This window comes from Limanda limanda, chromosome 15 (genome assembly GCF_963576545.1).
Source record: "Limanda limanda chromosome 15, fLimLim1.1, whole genome shotgun sequence".
NCBI lineage: Eukaryota > Metazoa > Chordata > Actinopteri > Pleuronectiformes > Pleuronectidae > Limanda > Limanda limanda.
In genome coordinates, this window is record NC_083650.1 from 9,039,241 (window position 1) to 9,059,803 (window position 20,563).

General features: G+C 39.6%; 1 protein-coding gene across 3 annotated transcripts in view; it reads left to right on the plus strand.

Moving 5' to 3' along the window:
- LOC133020623 (cGMP-dependent protein kinase 1) overlaps positions 1–20,563 on the plus strand; it is a 78,751-nt gene that overhangs the window by 37,053 nt on the left and 21,135 nt on the right. For all 3 annotated transcript variants that reach the window (XM_061087252.1, XM_061087251.1, XM_061087250.1), the window contains exons 4-7: positions 10,309–10,414; positions 12,921–12,984; positions 18,388–18,465; positions 20,352–20,446. In XM_061087252.1, the coding sequence (XP_060943235.1) occupies positions 10,309–10,414; positions 12,921–12,984; positions 18,388–18,465; positions 20,352–20,446 (343 nt within the window). The remainder of the gene's footprint in view (positions 1–10,308; positions 10,415–12,920; positions 12,985–18,387; positions 18,466–20,351; positions 20,447–20,563) is intronic.

The window sequence follows — 20,563 nt, forward strand, 5'->3', positions numbered from 1 at the left end:
AAAGTCTAGTCACAGATATAAGCCTAGAGAATGAGAGCACCTTCAAGCCTTGTATCGTTATCTATAATTGTGTTTTTTATCTCATTCAAATTTTGTTTTCTTTATAGTATCATTTGTATTTTGCTTGTTTTGCCATTGAGTTTTCCAATAAATAATGTTGACAAGGTAGAAAAAATGTGAGAGATTTATTTAAATATGTTAGACTCATATTGTCTGTATACTCCAATAGGACTATGTACTGCAGCTGTAATATATAACTACATGCATAGAATATAGGGAAAGGAAACCTGGTACAAGCAGGCTGTCTTAATGTGGCTGAGGGATTTGTGTTTGAGAAGTGAGAGAAGACACATCTGCTGAAGGAAGAACATACTGAACCATTGAGTGAAAGGACAGATGATTAGTCAGACTGTCTATTGTATTATTATCTGGGAGATTTAAAACCAGCGCAGCTCTTCAAAGGAAACAATAATTTTGATTCCTATCCAGGTTGGTGGTGTGGACATGAGCACCATCATTAGGCAGGGCTGGGCGGCAGAGAGGTGGAGATAAGGGCACTTAGAATCAGAGAAGGTAGTGAGTGCACCCTTTTAAAGGAAAACAAAGGCACCATGTAATGCAGTGCAGTGCTATTAAGGATATTCAAGATTATCAGAGGAGCAACCAGGAGCAGTGAAATGAAAAGCTGATGAGGCAGAGACACAGATGCGTCAAAAGATAAATCATGAAAGGCGCAAAATTTGGGAATTGGTAAATTAAATGTTATGCTAATGAAGCTATGCCACATTTGAATGGTGACAAGCAATTAGACAGAGAAATTTAGAGATCACAAATATCTGAAATTATACCTTGCACAAATTTGCAAAAGGAAATCAGTGAAATATCTGAAATTTGCTCTTAAAGGTGAGAAGACAATAAAACATTGTTCTTGCCCATGGCTGACAAATTCAATTCCTGTGGCTTGTTGTTACTAAGCTCCAGCCAATGATGATTTCTGTCGCCGGAGAAAAGAGGGAGTACTGTGAGATTTGTGATCAGGCCAACAGAGACTCAAAATAAAAATAAAAAAACAAGCTCACAAATTGGCCTCTCAATTGCTGTGTCCATAATGATGTGTAGACATTTTGTTGATTAATGCAAAGGCAATGTAATTTTCCTTTCAACACCTTGTGCTGGCCTGTGAGGCCCTGGAGAACTCCACAATGGTATAAAAGGATTTATTTTGATACTGACGAACATGCAGACACAGGGAGGCAGAAAGAAGAAGATAGAATTGCTATGGTAGACAGAATTCCAGAGGGACCGAGTCGGGGGAAAATCTTCTCTGTTTCTACTGCTGCCATGGTAACACTGTTGCCAGTGTGCAGTGAGACATGTGGCAGTGAAATGGTGATGGTTGAGGGGTAGCCTGCTACTGGGTTTCCCTGTGGCAGGATAGTCACTCACTCACTCACTTGAAGTCAAGGTTGCTGTGTTGGCCACTGCTCGTGTAAGTTTGAGTTGTGTCTTGTGTATGTGAATTTGTTAATGGTTGTCCCAATGTGTGTGTGTGTGGGGGGAGGGGGGGGGTTCTGTGGTTGACAAAAAGCAGATTTGGGGTCAGTGGTTAAGATTAAGGTAAGTTGTGGTTATTGCAGGGGTTAGGGTAAGTCTCAAGGAAATAATGTCAGAAGTGACCTATAACAAATTGTGTGTGTGTGTGTGTGTGTGTGTGTGTGTGTGTGTGTGTGTGTGTGTGTGTGTGTGTGTGTGTGTGTGTGTGTGTGTGTGTGTGTGTGTGTGTGTGTGTGTGTGTGTGTTTGTATGTGTGTGTGCGCACTGTGGGCCCCTGCTGCTATTGTTTTCCTGAGTCTCAGTTGTAGCGCAGGTGTGAGCCCAGAGAGAGATAGGCTCTTCTTGGGCTCTAGGCGACTTGAAAGGTTAACACACAACCTCAGACAGCAGCTATATACAGTCAGTCAGTAAGAAAACAGCCCTGCAGGTGAAGCTTTTAATCTATTACTTTTTGCTTGACTATTTTCATTGATATCGTTACGCTAATAGCCTCTTGTAACAGCGACAGGGACAGGCTAATAGCATAGACAAGACTTTAGCTCAAGGGGAATGTTGGATAACTGAGGGCATCTCTGCACAGAAGGATTATTTTGGTAGCTGTAGCAGTTTTGCATTATTAAAAAAGGTAAATTTGCATCGCTTACCGGTTTTGAGGCAATTTTGGGAATAATTTGCTTTACAAAAGAGCAATTTGCTTGTAGCACATCATGAGTATCGGTTGGGGAACATCGAGGCTCAGGAAACAGCGAAGCAAATCAGGTTTTCCTGTAATCTTGACGCTCATTAACACACGCTCAGTTCATGCATTTTAGGCAGAATGAATAACAATCTGATCTTGAATTTTTTTCCAGGGATAGACTGATTTTCTCTGGCTCAAAACACCTCCTGACAGCCTTTCTGTCCAAGTGCAGCTATATCAGTAAGCACACCATTACCTCTCTGCTGGAAGATATATTTACATTGAATTGCACTTGCCATCAAAAGGAGCACTGACCTGTCTTAAGCACTGAGCAGCTTCACCATATCCCTGGTGGTTCAACCACCAAATTATACCCAACTTGACCTCCGCAAAAAGGCACAACAGTCACTTTATGTAAACACATTTAAATCCACTCTCTGTATTTGTATTTGGATATGCACCAAATTGCGCAAAAACATCAGTCCTCTGTTATGCCTGACTATTCTCTCGGAAATCAGTGAAATACAAAAAAAATCTGCTGTAAAAGGTAAGAAGATAATAAAACATTGTTTTTGCCCATAGTTCACAAATTTAATTGCTGTTGATTGTTGTAACTAAGCTCAAGTCAAGGCCGATTTCTGTAGCCGGAGGGAAGAGGGATTACTGTGAGATCTGTGATCAGGCCAACAGACACTTATCTTTGTAATTCAGTGTGAAGTGTCTTGAATCTCATCTTGCTCATAGTTTCATGTTGTGTCTGAGTGACATGAGAGAAATTGTCCACAGATCAAACTGATGTACATATGACTCACACCCTAGGTCTTCTCGTTTTGTTATCGACATAAGGCACTTGTTGATCTATCCTTGGAAAAGCAATTCTATAGGTGAGTGCTCTCACAGTAGAAAATGTAGCCTTGAGAAAGTATAAGTAAATTGTCCTTTTCTTAGCACTTCCTTTTTCTCAATGCCAACCATAAAGCATGTTTTGTGTAACACACCCATGCAATGTTGCTCACAATATTCCTGGTCCACTTGCTTCCTGAAATGTTGTCATGCCAAATGCTGCTGAGGCAGTTAGGAGGGCCTGATGTTTGGTAACACAGAAAGACAATTAAGGCAACTGACTGAGAACCAATGAAATTCCTATTTGCTGACATTCACCGGTCCAAAACCAAGCTGAATTGAATTCACCATGAGGAGTGGTTGATAGATTGATAGATGTACTTTATTGATCCCATTTGGTGAGAAACAAAGTGTTAGGGAAGAGAAAGAAATTGAAAATGGAGTTCGACCAATATGGATATTTTGGGTCCGCAGCTGATACCAGCGAGTTGATTTTTAGATATACACACACACATATACATACATATAATTGAGTCTTGACATTTTTCCCTTTAACAATAAACATCAGCCAACCAATAACCAATACATCAGTCTGGCTCTAATCTCAGTGAGAGGTTTGAGTAATCTTTGTGTGGTTCTTTATTACTTATGAGCTGTTTCTCCATAGATTTCGGCAAGTTGAATGTAGATCTCAAAGAATAATTATCATTGGGAAAACAGTCGAATAAGCATTTGCAATGCATGCAGTCACTCACTTGCACACAGACACAGAAATGTATTCATCACATTCAGAGAATCATCTCTCTGGCTTTTCTCAGTATTTTTGGATGCAGAAATGCGTTTCTGTCTCAGCGGTTCAACAGAACACCTTTTGAAATACAACAATACCACAGCAAGTCATTGCCTCTTGTGTTTTCAGCGGAAATACAGAACATGCTTATATTTGTTGTACATTTAAAAACAACATTGAATTTCACTTGTCATGTAGGATGTTTGTAAGATATTAATTTAGGAAAAAACAGCTGACAATGTGTGAGCCAAGTTTGACATTGTTCTCAGTTTATTTATCTACCTGAAAAAACAGGTCTTTGATAGATTTCAGTGCGGAGTATGAGTCATCCACCTAACCAGTTATATAGAGAAATGTGTTACCTGATACAAACTGGTCCAAGGACTAAAAATAAGCCGTTTGCTGATGAACAGCATATATACTCCATTTCCTCTATTTGATGCTCTACAGCCGGTTGGACTGAAATTTATCAGGTTATTCGAAACTGATTTCCTCTGTGGCAAATTGTTTCTGGTTGATTGTCTATAATAAGGACAACAAACAATTAAAATTTATCTCGCAACCCGATGAGAAGCAATTTATGCTGAAAAGGGATTTTTTTTTATTGGTGTTCAGAAACAGCAGGCAGCAAAGATGTTTTCCTTAAAGCCTCCTATAGAAGCAGTTACCCCCCACCATTGACATCATCAGCTCAGGTAGCAGCACTTACATCATGAATTCCTTTTATTAAAAAATATTCTGAACAATAGGCTTGTTCAAAACTGATTGTGATGATTAATAGTTTTTAAAAAGAATACATGTTACAAGAGTTTGCTCTGTTGTTATTTTAATGCAACACATTGCTCTTTTTTTCTCATTCATCTGTACATGTTTGTCTACCAATCACTTACTACTTCTCAAAAATAGGTATTTTCCTTTTCCTCTCCACCTGCAAACCAACATTTATCATTAGACTCCACAGCTGATGAAAGCTTTCATGTTGAAGTGTTTTATTATAGGAGTTGGTGCAGCAGCAGCATACCTGCTCGCCTTTATGTGTCTACATTAGGACTATAAGAGACCTATAGATGAATTTGGTTCAGACATCCATCAACTCCCTCTAGAATAAACTGTAATAACTTTTGCTAAACCTCATTTCCTGATTTAAAATTCGATTTGGCATGTACCCATGAGCCTTGGCTGTGCTTTTAGTTTAGTGATACCTATAGCAAATGTTATAATAATAGATGAAACTAATGAATATAGTAAACATGACTCTAGCTAAATATCACTAGCATGGCTGTAGATGTAGAGTGTCAGTCTTATTTTCTTCTGTTTTGTTCTTACTTGTGGTTTTGACCCAAAAAGTGAAATTGTGGCAACACTGTTTATGAAATAGCATCAATCAATAGTAAATGTAACTATCATGACTGACTGGCCACAAGACAGCACATCTTGTCTAGAGGAGCTATTACCTAAATGATTGAAGAAGTAGATGCCATCATAAACCTTGATGAGTTCCACTGATCAAAATTTCAAAGTCTATAATGTTTACCATTACGAATGAACATAACCAACTCTGCGGTCACAGGGCTCATTTTAGATCAGCCACTCTCCTCTCAGGATAATGGATTGCTCTAGCCTTCCAAATGTGTGCGTGTTTATCCTAAACTTTCAAACAGGATCAGTTGTATCTGATGAATAAAGGTTGGAAGTGAGGTTTGTTAATGTTCCATGCACAGATTTATGGATTGTAACTGTCTTTTTATTTAACAATGGAGTTGGATGTGTTTTGAATTAAACTATTTTTATATCACCTCAACAAAAATGCAATCACATGGTATTATAACAATTTGAATTAGATATTTCCAAAATAGAAGATGGATCATCATGGGCTAGCATCGATTGTCAGAAGTGGCAGCTGGAGATGGCATTTGATTAAGCCAGCTTGAATTCTATGATGGGATTCACTGAAATGTGAGTTGTTATTTGGAAGATGAATTTTAGAATGTTATTACAGTTTTGAGATTTAATATGTTTTTCTGTTATGTTCCTTTAAGCATCAGCCATAATAATGATTAAAAATGTTTCTATAATTACAAAGAGAACTCTTCTGATGTCTGTCTTTTTCCATGCTATCTGACACTTTCTTGCGTAAATGACCTGTCCAGCTTTCTCACGCTCTGAAAAGCTCATCCAGATGCAATCAGACCTGGCTGATGTTATAAATGACTGGGGGGGGGGGGGGGGGTGGTAATACGCTCTTTTACCCCACAGCCCTGACAACTGCGCTATTAGTGTTTTCAAGACATGAAGGAAGCCTCGAAGGAGTGGAGTTTACGTGACTATGTGATTTACAAGTGATTTTGCCACTGTGTGTCTGTGTGTGAGTGTGTGAGGTTGATTTTCTAATTTTCTTCGACATCACGGTGAAGGAAAGAGGGGAGGGGGCTTTAGTTGGAATTGTAATAACAGAAACGAAGTTGCAGGAGTTGGAAAGTCGCAGATTTGACAGTCGGAATCCAATTTGAGACAATACTCCTGTTGTCAGAGCTCTACTGCATAACCCCAGGTTAAGCATCTAGTGTTAAAACGATAATTCACAAACAAACCCATCCTGATAGCAATCATTGCAACGAAGACACATGAAGATTGATATTCCAAATGTCTTCTGACACATTTCCTTTGACTATGACCCACAACAACGATTTGATTACTGGCATGGTTACGTCAAGTGCGAGAGAGAGACATTGCCGTGAATATATTTTATATATTATGTCAAAGTACATTTCATCCTCTGTCATGATCTTATTATGGCAGGTTTTTTGCCTCCTCCAGAGAATGTACCTGCTGGCACTGCAGTAGGCAGATAATAAATGCAGATTTCCTTGCATCCATTATTCAGATGAATATGGAGAGAATAAGAAAGCTTATTTTAGAACTTATTTTCTTTCAGATACTATATACAGAGATGTACAATGAGAAGTAGATTGTACAAGTTACTTGGCACACTTCAGTGCATGGGATCCTAGTAAAATCTTCATTTAAGTACCATATTAATGTCGCCCAGTGGAGCCTTTGCAGAAAAGTTTGATGTTGTGCAGTGGAAATGGTAGATGCTTCATAATTCAGCTGAATAATCACGGGTAACACAGACTTTTTAGACTCATTTTAAACTCCATTAAAACATATGGCACTCCACAAGAGAAATCAAGAGACGCACAAAGTTTTGATGCTTTCAGATCCCACGCTCTCCGATTGCAAACTGTCATGACCAGAGATCAAAGAAAGAAATGTTGCTGATGTCATCCTGCATTTATATAATTTAATGAGCAAAAATTTGATTACAAGAACAAACACGCATGGATCATTTGCATAATGCCTTTGGCCGAAATTCAGTTACAGTGAATTATGACCAGGCCAAATGAATGAGCTGCTCCTTCCACCACATACGTGCTGGGTCCTGCATCCTGTTGGCGACACTCATATTTTTTTATATCTTAGCAGCGTGAATGCAGACTCAACCTCCCAACATGCAACAGGATATTACGGTTTAGCAATATTCACAGGTTATGTGAATTTGGTTGTAGTTTTTTTTCCTCATTTGTAGTAATTTCTAATAAAGTTTGTGGGTAAACTGTAATATATCTATAAGGACAACATATACATATTTGGGCCAATATAACAGTATCTGTATTGTTTAAAACCCCAATATGGCTATTAGTTAATTGATATCGGTATTGTCCCCCAAACGTCCATATTGGTCGGGTTTTACTCTGTTTACTACTGTTACTTTCAATAAACAACCCTGAATATGCAGTATACATATTTCATGCATTTACAGCTCAGCACCAATGATCACCCCTCTGGAACAACACGCTGCCCAATTCCTCAAAACCTCTCACAGACAACATCCTTGCAACTCTTCATCACTGCCTCAGGTGTTGTGTTCATCCAGAAAGCTGTGAATCTCATGGTTGGCAACCCGGGAGCATTAAGACATTAATCTGCGCCCTCACCAAAAGATAACTAGCTCCCTGGGTCTCACCGCAATTTAGTCAAGCCCCCGAATAATACGTTTACCTACTGCAGTGTGCTGCCGGCCTCCTACATATCTTATTTCCCAGTGCCCCATACTCCCACTTTCTGTCAAAACACTCTATTGCACACCGCAGTGGGCAATGACGACTAACCTCCTACTCTTGTTGCTTCAGGGTCAAATTAGAAGCCTATTCTAATCATTTCTCCCAAGACCCGTCTCCATATATGAGGTTTGTTGGTTGGAGGAGATGTGTAATATTGTGGAACTTGAGTATGTTTAGATTTGAGCATCAGTGTTTTCCATCTTTACATTTGTGCCGGATGCTTATCAGTGTGTATGTGCAGACAGTAGCATATGTGCGTGTGTTTATAATATTTAAGAGGATAGTCCTCTATGTAATAATATGTATGAACAACCTGTATATCTGTGTCAAGATGTCTTTGTGTAATATACAGTTTTATATCCTGCAATGTGTTTTGGGTTTCCTGCTCCAAGAAAGTGTCTCTTAGTAAAAACAGTGTCAAACTGTGTAATGAGGGCATTTCCCTTGTGTTTGGGGCTATTTTAAAGTGCTGTCAGAAGGAGAGATTTGTAGGGTCTGTGGGAGTGTGTTCAATCACTCATGTGTGTATATGAACATACCGTACATATTTAAGAGTATGTGAGTGCATGTAGGAGTCTACGTTTGTGCATGCAGTAAAAATACTTAATAGCTCAACAGGCCTTACTAAAGTCCTAATATATGCCCTTATCAGTATCCTTTCCTAGAAAAACTGTACAATATTTTCTTGAAGAAATTAGGTCAACCTTTGTACTCACAAGGATAGAAACAGAAGTTTTTGTGCTGTGAGTATCAGCAACTGCAATTGATTTTAAAATACAGGTATATGTAGTTTAAGTAAGTATAGTATACGGTTAAAACCAGACAGAACACAAAAAAACTTTTAACAATAAATACCACAAACGTATTAACAAAACTACAGGTTTTACATTTAAAACTCTAAGGATGTAAGGGGATGTGAGAAAATGAGGGGCACTAGCAACAGACAATTAGACTCTTAGCTGATGATTTTTGTCTATTACTACATTTCCCTGTGGCCACTGGGCTCTCTAGAGATTTCCAGATTTGTTTTTGGGGTCAGTCATAGATTGTATCCAGCTTCTCCTAACAGTCTACTGTACAGCTGCACAACTGAAGCACTACAGTCGAAACAAGAGCCTCTCTTGTAGAATATAATGACACTGGCAATTGGAGGAAATGCCAGAGATATTTTTGAATTAATTATAATTGATGCATTTGAAAATCTGAGAGCCATTATATGATGCTCAGCCGAATGAATTATGTAGTTTTGTTGTACAATTTCTGCCTCAACAACCCAAATTCTTCTGTGAAATGGGCTTGAATAGTGGAATATAATAACATTCAGGTGTGGGTTAAAGGTCCATTGCCATGATGGAAACCCACATAGTCTCAATTGTTCAAACCGGCTATTCACAGCCTTCAGAGGTCTGTTCCGATCTAAAGTGACTATAGAAAACCTCAGAGAAAACACTGTTGAGGAGGAAAAGGGACATTAAATGATGCATATCGGGACTTTCTACCACTCACTAAAGTCTATTATCAGTCTACAATGAGAACAAATACGTTTTCCCATGGAAACACTGCAGAGAATACTGTTCTCCAAGGACAAATGATTGCCCGTCTAATGTCTGTCTCAGTCCAGCTGGATGCTTTCTGAAACAGTTCTGCAAAAACTCTGTATACCCACATTTTAACCTCCATCAACTCCATGTGCAGAGAGTATTATGGTGTGGAGTCTGCACCGCAGGGCCTGCACAGATTGCAATCACTGGAGGAACAATTCATTTAAAACTTGTTCTATGAAACTGTACTGAAAAATACCAGGGTAGTTGTTTGTGATTCAAAATGTAACATCACTTTTGTCAAATGATTATACACACTTACTCTTATCACAAAGAACAATCAGCTAACTCACATGCTTTAACCAAACAAAACATGTGGCTTAGTCAAGTCAGACTCATGACCTCCAGCCAATTAAAATACTTTAGCATGACTGGAAACAAGTCATTCATGCATGGCATTCCAAAAATATCAATTATCTCCAACTGCTGGGTAAAGAGTAATTGTCCAGAAAAACCTCTTCCCTCCGAGGACTGATCAGCCAAAGAGAGAAAACTAAATGTTCACAGATTTCTATGGCCACACCCTCTGAGAACTGCAGTGGATACATTTACTCACAAATACCACTTGACAATAACTACTCTTTCAAGTTTGACACTTTAAAGTGCATGTTCACTAAATGCATATTGTGCATGCACAAAGCATAATGCTGTTATATATGTATATGTGCTGTTATATTGTTCTGTTTGCCTCATGTGTATTCCTTATGTGTGTTCCAGCTCTAACAAATGTGAAGCTGTGGGCAATCGACCGACAATGTTTTCAGACCATCATGATGAGGACGGGTCTCATCAAGCACCAGGAGTATATGGAGTTTCTGAAAAGGTGAGGAGCCAGGGTTTACTGTCCCACATTGACAAGACAATTGGGCTGAGTAGAGCTTTCATCTGAAATGCAATGAATGAATTAACAGAATCAATTCAGAAGAGTGTGTCTGAGCCGTTCTCAGAAGATTCCCGACCCATAATTTCTGCCAATAAATTACATAACTCAACATTAATTTCTGGTGCGTCACTCAAGGTGTTACTCATCCTACTGGGAAAAATACCTCGCCACAACATCCTGATCATTATTAGAGAGCCCTACGCCGACACCGCTTATCTATACACAAGCTAATTATCATTTAAAAAGGCCCGCAGATGCTTTCTTTCACTTTAGTACAGGATAGAAGAAAAACAAAAAAAAGCAGAGAGAGCGTTGTCCTGTATAAATCTCTCTCCCCTGCTATCTCCGTTTAACTTAACTTTTTTTCCCCATCAAGCACCGAAGTCTTCATCAAGACAATTATAAATACCATATCACATCAGCTCTATATTACATGCGCCACTCCATTATCAAATTGTGTTGGAGGAGGTCAGAGCAGAGACCAGAATGGCATCGAAAAGAGGTTTAGGGATGTTGTCAATGCTGTGACAATAAATCGCTTAGTAGCAACGTTTTTTGAAGCAAAGGGTATAAGATAAACAAGCCTTTACTATCTACAGTAGACTGGAGGCCATCTCTAATGTATAAGTCACACACCCAGCCAGTTGCTTCCATCGTTTGATCTAAATGAAAAACCTGTTTACAGCAGTACAACAACGTCATGCTACTTCTGCCTTTGCTACTGAGAGGGGCCAATTATTATTCCACAAGATATTGCAAGTGAGCAAAAAATGCTCGTAGGTTGTTTTAAGTATTTGAGCATAATCACAGAAGCTGTTGTTTTTGTAATGAAATACATTTTCTGTACTGTAAACAGTTTAGCCACTTGGCATTTACAGGTCAGTTTCAATAAAGCTGTATCTATTATCCTTTCACCGGACTATTAGACGTTTGGTACCAAAAATATAAGTTGAGACCAGATAAAAGCATTGTTGATCTGGCTTCTCTGTCTAACTAGGAAGCTTTATTTTAATAATGGCTTTAACAAAAAAAGTCTCCATCCTGAGTATATAAGCATACACTGAAAGGAAGCTCTATCCTCTCAGCAGCTCTTCCATAACAGTCCAACAAATAAGTACATTTTTAATAGACGTACGTGTTGCTTGGTTTGGGCTCCCTCTGTGTGTTTGGTTTATAAAGGGGCCTCTTGGGGGGAAAGATTTATAGCAGCGTTTGTTAAATCACACTTTGTAGATAACTTAATTAATGTTTTCTTTCCCAGAAGTAGATCTGATAAAGTAGCTAAAGTTTAAGTGCAAAAACAAACGCACATTCTTCCCTGTGAGACCTCGACCCACTCTGTAAGAGCTGTGGTATTATATACTGCATTTGCTGTCAAAAGTTGTGGAGGAGGAAAACTGACATAGAAATCGCACATTGTATCACATACGCTGTAAAGGCAATGAATAAATACGGGCAACCATCAGCCTAACAGCTTGAAAGAAGGCATGGGAGAGTGCTACACAAACCGCCTGAATAAAGAAGTAGTCATCACACATTTTTCATTGGTTCTTTGCAAGAACACCATAGAAACCGTTCAATTTTATTCACAGTCACACAGCGCCATGGCTGGAATGATTAAAGTGAAGAAAAAAAGGAAAAATTAGTGAAACAGCCCATTCCCCATTGGCACTATACTAATATTAATTTGCTTTAATGCGATTTACTACAACAGAGGCTTTTGTTTTGTGCTTCCCTGCTTGAGGGTTGAAACTCCATATGTTTCATGTAGACGAGGGTCATGTGTTCACTGTGAAGCTGGTTAGCTAGTGCCTACGCCTCTGAGGAGGCAACAACACAAGGATAAGCACATTGGCTCTGGCCTGGGTTGGAGACTGAGACAAGATGGTTCAGATTACTGTAATAAAGCATGGAAAATGAGGGGGGAGGGAGGTGGAGAAACACAGGGAGAGAGAGATGATATGGGGAGATAAGCTCTTTGGTCACCAACACTGGTTCTTTTCTCTCCTCCTTGATAAACATAGAGCCAGTTTTATTTAGTTGGCTCGATAACAGACAGATCCTGTTCATTGAGGCTGCCTGTAAGAAACGGAACAAACATTAGAGCCTCATACAGGTGCATTCAACCTCAGCATCTGATCCCAGCTGTGTAACTAGGCACATCGCCCAGTTCATGCTACAATATGAATGTGCATATACTGTAATACAGTAATACAGGCCAACTCCCACAACACAGTATTAATTTTTGGTTTTCTACAAATATATATATATATATTGTTCACAAAAGAGCCAAGGTAGATTTTGGTCAAGAGTTTTCAAAAAGCAAGCTGGAAGCATCACTGCTTTTTATCTGACAGAGACAGAATTCTAAATGAGTGATGTATTAAATATGCATGCACCGATCTGTCCATTTAACCAAGAGCACTTTCTTTTCTTTCTCCTGCAGCGTCCCCACATTCCACGATTTGCAGGAAGACATCCTGAGCAAGCTTGCTGATGTCCTTGAGGAGGTAAGTGCATCGTTCCAAAGTGTGTGACATATGCAGCCTACTCCACACATCTCGATTCATTTTCACATTCCATTAACGGAACAAAGTGTGCACAGTTGGGAGTTTCCAAGCAATTGTTGCACGTTATTATGTGCCCAGTGTGGTGATTTTGAACTTAACGGTCTACCTTCAAAAAGCAACTAAATTCATCAACCTCTTCAGGAATTCATTGTACAGCTTTCAGAAGCCATTTCAGTTTCCAAAGGGGCTCAAGCTGTCTAAGCAAGCTGTGGCACATCATACTCCATTTTTGTATGTATTGTACTGTGCCATTCAGGTTGAAGAGTAACTGGTATCATTTCATCTTTTGAGTGTGTCGGTATCGGTTATTATGCCAAAATGTGGTCCTGGAAAAAAGAAATCGGCTACATTCATGCGACAATCTCCACATTTTAGCTCTGTATCAGCAGTAATCCCTTGTGTGGGCTGGTGTAAACAGGGAACAGATTGTTAACTCAGCTGTTGATTGCTTAGTTATAGAAAATCCTATGAACAAGACTCAACAATGGTGAAAAAAATGAGCCGTTTTCTTTTCTTGGACCAACAAAGAGGCTGAACTGTTACTGACAATAAGTGTTAGCAACACTGGTAATCAAGTGCTGACTGAAAAGAACCAATCAGACATCTCAGTTCCTGCCTTTCCATACCACAACAAAGCCCCAGAGTTTGGACCAGTAGCAATTCCAAACTTCTAATTTAGGCCAAGTTCATAGAGGGGTGTGATCTGACCCCTGAGTACTGTGTTTTCATTCAGACCACTGAGTAATCAGCGGCAGGATAATCAACAGGTTGATATGCGACATGAGGGCTTCATTGTTTTCCATCTTTTAATGCAGATGCTGAGAAGCCTCTTTTCTAAAAAAGGTGTGTTATCCATCAAAATTAAGATTTTTTCAAATCTGATTATCATAACATGATAATAGAGTTTAAGTGCAGATTGATTTGAAAGAGCTGAACTGCATTAGCTCATAACAATAATATCATTTTAACAAAGGTTTATGCAGACACGGTGTCTGATATGAAGAATTACCAAACTCAAGTATCAAGCCGCTGCTTATCGATCTTCATTCCCTGTTTAAACAGAGGCAAGCCAGTGACTGCCAGGAAACGAAAAAAATACATTCAAAAGACATGAAACACTACAGCATGGTTGCGACAGCTGTTGATGGAGCAAGACATCTAAATCACTGGTATTTTCTTTTCACTCCAGATAGGCAAAATGATGGGGGGGGGGGGGGGGGGGGGGTACGCTGCAGACTGTGTGCACTACGAGATGTGTCTCAATATCTCATGTTTTTACCGATCGGCAGACCACTTCGTTTGATGTCGTCTCCAGCATAATTTAGCTATGCAAACATATTCTCATTTACATTTTTGATGTTCGCTCCCAACTTTGAAGCTCTCAATATGTCGAACTGCCGACTTATTAGTTATTCAGTATCACACTCATATGTGTAAAAACAGTATTAGCAAACAGTCCAGAGGCTTTCACTTAAAAGGTTAAATAAGTCCATTACTTATGCAAACTTGTTGAAGTTCTTTTTTTAGACTTAATGGTTACATTGGTTTTGGGTGGGACTTTCTAGTTGAGTGCTCTTTACAAAATAGCAAATTAATACACAGTTTTAAATCAACATCTTACACTGTTATTTGATATGAACATGAATACATTGCGTACGGGGATGGTTGCAGTACGCTGATCATATTTACTCTGAAGAACACAAACCTGCAATTATTTCCAGCACTCAAACTACAGCAGCACTTCCTGCGTGAAGTCGTTTCACCTCAGGCAGCAAATATTTCTCTCACAACCAAGGTGACATGAACACGAAGCCACAAAACCAAACATTTAATTCCTTTTCACATTACCTAAACCTTCACTATGTTCAAAATGTACTGCAGGCTTACATTGTAGGTTGTTTTCTTTTACATTTCATTGTATCAAGATTTTCCACTTCTGGACACATTGATCAAATCATCACTTAAAAATGTATTTCTTCATAAAAGCCAAACACAGAATACGCCTTACCTTCCAAACCCTTGGTGTTAATGTGGGGCTGCAGGCATCAGACCAGTCCTCTTCTTTGTGGAGGTCAAATCACCTAAAAAAGTCAGTTTCAGGTTTTTAATGATGATTTATTATGTTTATAATATATAACCTAGCTTTGCATCACCAAAGCTAAATTTGTTAGCATCTAAACTCAATATTACCTCATTTGCGTAGCTCTTTACACACAGTTCATGTTCATAGAAATATAATGATGTTAGCTTGCTAATGAAATCCACTTAGCATTTCTAACGGTGTTAGCTTGCAGCTGACGTTATCTAACTGACGGTGGCTAACTGCTAAGGTGGTAACACTGTAGTTAGTGGACGTTTTCAAGCTAGCACAGGCTCACCTGCTAACGATAGCATCGGATGTGAAGCATCTAAACACGGAGGACCAGTTATAGTACTGCTACTGAGTACTAGTATTTGATAATATTTTTTATACTGAGATACAACAGTCCTAGTAAAGTAAATGTAAAGTAAAGGTAAAATAAAGTTAGCGCCCGGTGTGTGATTGTTGTGTTCAAGACCTGTCGGATTTCTCGCTTCCTCAATGTTGCAGAGAAAAACCAGATGCACTCTCTGTTTAGTTTTTTTTTATAAATAAAACAATCCTTCATTTTGATCCCCTGTGACTTTGCAGGATAATTCAATGATTACGTAAGTCAGTCACTATCTGTTTTTATTTTCTGTTTCAATAAGCTTAATTGGCATCACATCCACATGTGCTGCAAAAGACAACCAAATAATCATATTAACAACCACAACGTACAAAAAACAGAAGTTATTATCATAGTAAGATTAAAGAATCCGCCGCTCAGTCGTTCAGGGTGTATTACTGTAGATACATCATGAATACTTGTGATAAATATAAATGTATAGCCTTCATCTGGATATAACCTACATTAGCTGATTCTGTGTCTAATGTGACAACATGATAAGATAACATAATCAGTTGTTCAGTGTGTATCACAGTAACACCATCATTCATTTTTATGAATACTGTGTTTAATATTGGATAAATCTATTTGGATCTATAGATTAAAATACTTAAATACAAGGCTGAATCATACGCACTCAGGCGTTGTAATAATAACAAATTTACCATGGTACAGCATATTAAAGAATCTACTCATAATTGTCACATAACAGCTCAGTATCTTGTTTAACTTTAAATAGAGAACCGCTCTTTGTCACTTACACACTGGTCGATATTGTACCGCTTCAAAATCGACTGCACATGTATTTATAGCTCAGGCAATAACAAGTAATAATTTGTAGTGTGGGGTATACCGTGGCCAAACTAAAAATACCATCAAGTGTGGAAAGCTTTGACCATAATGAATCAAGAGAGGCGGCTCTGAACAGCAGTCTGCATCGGCTGGGATACTGAAGGGCAGGGTAACCAAGAAAAGAGAATCTATGGCGTTACACATAACAACCATTATGGAGGCAGACAACTCCATCAGAGAGGAGAGGTTCGGGAGAAGGTGCAATGGCAACCCCAGCAAAGCGCACGTCAGAGGCTGAATTGGAAAGTGTAAAGTGGAGGAGATGTGATCAAAGGGGACAGGGAGGAATGGAAGTAAATGAAAAGTAGTTTCACAGATTAAAGATTTCCAAAGAGGAGTAGTGCTCGTCTCTTATCCTGGGGCTTCTATCAAGGATGTAAATACAAGCCTATGTGATGACGGATGACACACAAATTACCCACTCTCTTATCAAACGTCCTTCAACTCGCTGTGATCAAGTCCTCTTTAACCAGAGCCATTTAAAAAGCAAAAAACTGCTTTGCCAGTAATTAAATTAATGAAACATAATGATTTAGGTTTGGATGAAGGACGATGTGTCAGTGAGCTGAGTGAAGAAACACGGCTCATAGTATTGTTAGCCCTGTTAAAAACACATGTTTTGCATGGAGAGGCTTGTGAATATACTCTGATTAATATGCTTGCGTTGTAGGTTGAGGAGATGTTGGGAAAGCGGCCAAAATGAGTAACATCTCTTAATCCCATACTGTCACCCCTATAAATAACCTCTTTATAAACAGAATTATAATAATTCTTCAGTTTTGCGACGTCAGTTCAAGTTTTTCATTTGTATGTGGAGAGGATGTGTAGCTTTCTGATACTGGGTCACGTAATGATTAAACCCATCAGGCTGTCCTATGTTTCGTCCTCTACCATAATAGATCACTTTGGTCTGTGATTGATTTTCGATTAGTAAACTCGAGCTATTCTTTACTCTACTTAAAGACATTCTTAAGAAAAAGGTCTAAATTATATAACTGAATAATGTCACTCAATAGGGCACATACCTCGGCCAAGGCCTCACTGCCCCCTTAAATTAAATCAAGCTGCATCAGTTCCTTAATCATGCCCTATTTTATCACCAAGATCCATCAATCTTTTCCTGGGAAATTGATAAATTCTTTAGAGAAAAAAATCCCTTTCTGTCAAAATTGTATGAATTCTTTCTTGATCGAAGTCCCATCCTTTCGTGGAAATCTGTTCTGCAGTCTTTGCGTTAGCCTGCTAACATACAAATGGACAGGGGCGAAAACCTAACATATGCTGATGATGCAACAGGAAATTTAAACCCTGTCCTCCATCTATTCTTCTGGTCTGAGGGCCTGCACAATTTCTGGAAAGAGGTTATGATATATATAAAAACCAAAAAACCAATACGCGTTAGCCTGTGATCCTTATCAAGGTCTGTCAGTGATTGCTTTTTTTCTTTTTCTGCTGTAGAAACTTCAGCGAGAGGTTTTTCAAATTAAGTTATGTCACACATCACCTATTGCTTCACATACCTGAACTGAATCTGTCCTTGGAGCTCACACATTCCTTGTCCATCAGTGTTCTGAGTGTGAACATGTTTTTTTTTCTATCTATGTGTGTTAGCCTTGTGTTTGACCAGTCCAGACTGTAGCCCATTCAGTGCATGCTGGGATATGTTCCAGCAACCACAACCCTGGAACAGGATTACTGGTTACAGAAAATGGTGTGATGGATGAATATCCTGTATTCATTTTTACTCTCAGAGAGGAGTTACAGCAGCAGCATTTATTTATTCATTAATATTCCTGACTTGCTTATTCATATTGAAGGTCGCAGAGCATATCCAAGCAAGCAGTGGGTGGAAGGCTGAGAAATACCTTGGACTACATGCCAGTCTTTGGTATTAACCAGAAAATAAAATTGTAATTGTGATTTATCTCAGCGCACCGAATGCAGATTTACTTCAACTCAAGTATATCCCGTTTCTGACTCCCACATATTCCTAAATAACGCTTCTCTTCTCTCCTCTCCTCAGACACATTATGATGACGGAGAGTACATCATCAGGCAGGGGGCTCGAGGAGACACCTTCTTTATCATCAGTAAGGGAAAGGTGAGAAACGCTTCCTCCAGCTTATCGTCAAAATAATCAGCTCTGACACCACAACGGGGGCGTCGTGCCACACATGGCAAATGACACCTTACTGTACCTTTTGAGGCAAAGTGCTGGTACTTTTTCGGGGGGAAGTTGTCTGTCACCAATCATCCGGGGATCGGGGGAGAGGAAAGGACCCGCCTCTTTCATCATTGTGTCTTGCAGCAGCGGCAACAGTGGGAGTAGTGGGAAGGAGAGTGGAGTCACTTTCATTTCACCTTTCTCTCATCCACTCTGACTTACACACTGAGCACAGATGACACACTGTCCTTGTCCAGCAGCAGCGCCACGGGGGGGCTTTCTTTCACTCACACTGTCAGCAACCTGCGATGGCCACCAACCTTTCTGCCCGTCATGTTCTCCCCCATAATCAATTTTCTGTTTCTACTTTCACACTTATTGATGTTTCTTTCCCACCCTCCGCTAGCCTTTGTTCTCATCATTGTACATTTATCAACCAGGCATAAAATCTCTCAAATCCACAAACATTCACATTCAAACATGGCTTAAGAGTGTTAAATCTCACTGCGTTTTCCAATAGTGCACGTCTCCAGGACACAGATGTCATTGTAAAGGATGAGGATACATTATGTTTCCTGTTCTACTCTCCTTTGACCTCAAACAGATGTAGCGCACTCAAACAAAAGTCAGCACAACTACATGCACGCACATTCCCACACGGGCACGGACATGAACTCGTGCACGTACACTCCTGACCTTATCATTGCTTTCTGCTTGGTCATTTCCTCGTGTTACACTCTGTCTCTACATAGACGGCAGACAGTTTGTCTAGAGGACATTCCACCAAAATCTGGGCATGTCACAGCACACACACACACACACACACACACACACACACACACACAAACACACACACACATACACACACACACACACACAAACGCACACACACACACAACCGTACCGTCACTCCATTTCCTCTGTTTGCTTTTTTCTACTCCCACATACTTGATCATGAATAATTATGCCATCACTCAGGTGTAGACAGCCTTACAGTGTGCAGCTGCTGGATACGCCGCCACACATGTGTGGAGCTGACTAATGGATGAAAACAAGATCCTTCATCAGGCAAAACGGCCGTCTTCATTCACTTCCTCTAAACATCTCCTCAAGTGCCATCACTTGGATTTATAAAGCACAGCACAGTGCTATCACTCACATGTCACCTGGTTAATGAAGTGGTCAGCTGTGCCTCCCAGATCCCGGCAGTCAGCTGTTGGTAACAGACTACCCATGCATGAGGTATCTGTCACACCAGCACCTCTCCCCCATGTTATAGTTAACCTGCCATATTGAGTAATCATTTACGTTTTCGGTTTCTTTGGCATTTTATGGGATCATTTGTAAACTAGAATGGCACTCAGTGGAGTACATACCTCCGTCAAGGCCCCACAATTCTCCTATGAAACCACCCTTATAAACATCTCACTGAATCTGCACCAAATTGCACCCACTCATTAGTATCATGCCTGATTGTGGCATCAAGATCCCTGAATTCCTCTCTGAGAAATCAATGAACTGTAAAAACAAAAGAAAGTGGACAATTCTTTGTTAGGTCTGACCCCTAATTCTGCGTCTTTCCACAAAGTGTCATGGTAATCTGTCCAGATGATTTGTGTAATCCTACTAAGAAATCAACAAAACAAATGTGAGTGAAAAACAAACCTCCTTGTCAGTGGTAATGAAATGTTATCCATCTCTAATGAAATGTATCACCTCTGTGCTCCCCGTAATTCTTTATAGTGATATACATGACTCCTTTGTTCCACCCTCCTCCCTGTCACACTACTCTTGTCCTCTAATCATTTCCATTCTTCCGCTAGGTTAATGTGACGAGGGAAGATGTGCCCAATGGAGAGCCTGTCTACCTGCGCAGCCTCGGAAAAGGCGACTGGTTTGGGGAGAAAGCTCTGCAAGGGTAAACCTGTCCTCTAATAACTCTGCCTCTTTCAATTCAAATCCTCTGCTGTGTCTATATCCGTCTCTATCAGCTGCTTTCCTTCTCATTTTCACTCACAGCGTGTCTCTAATATGC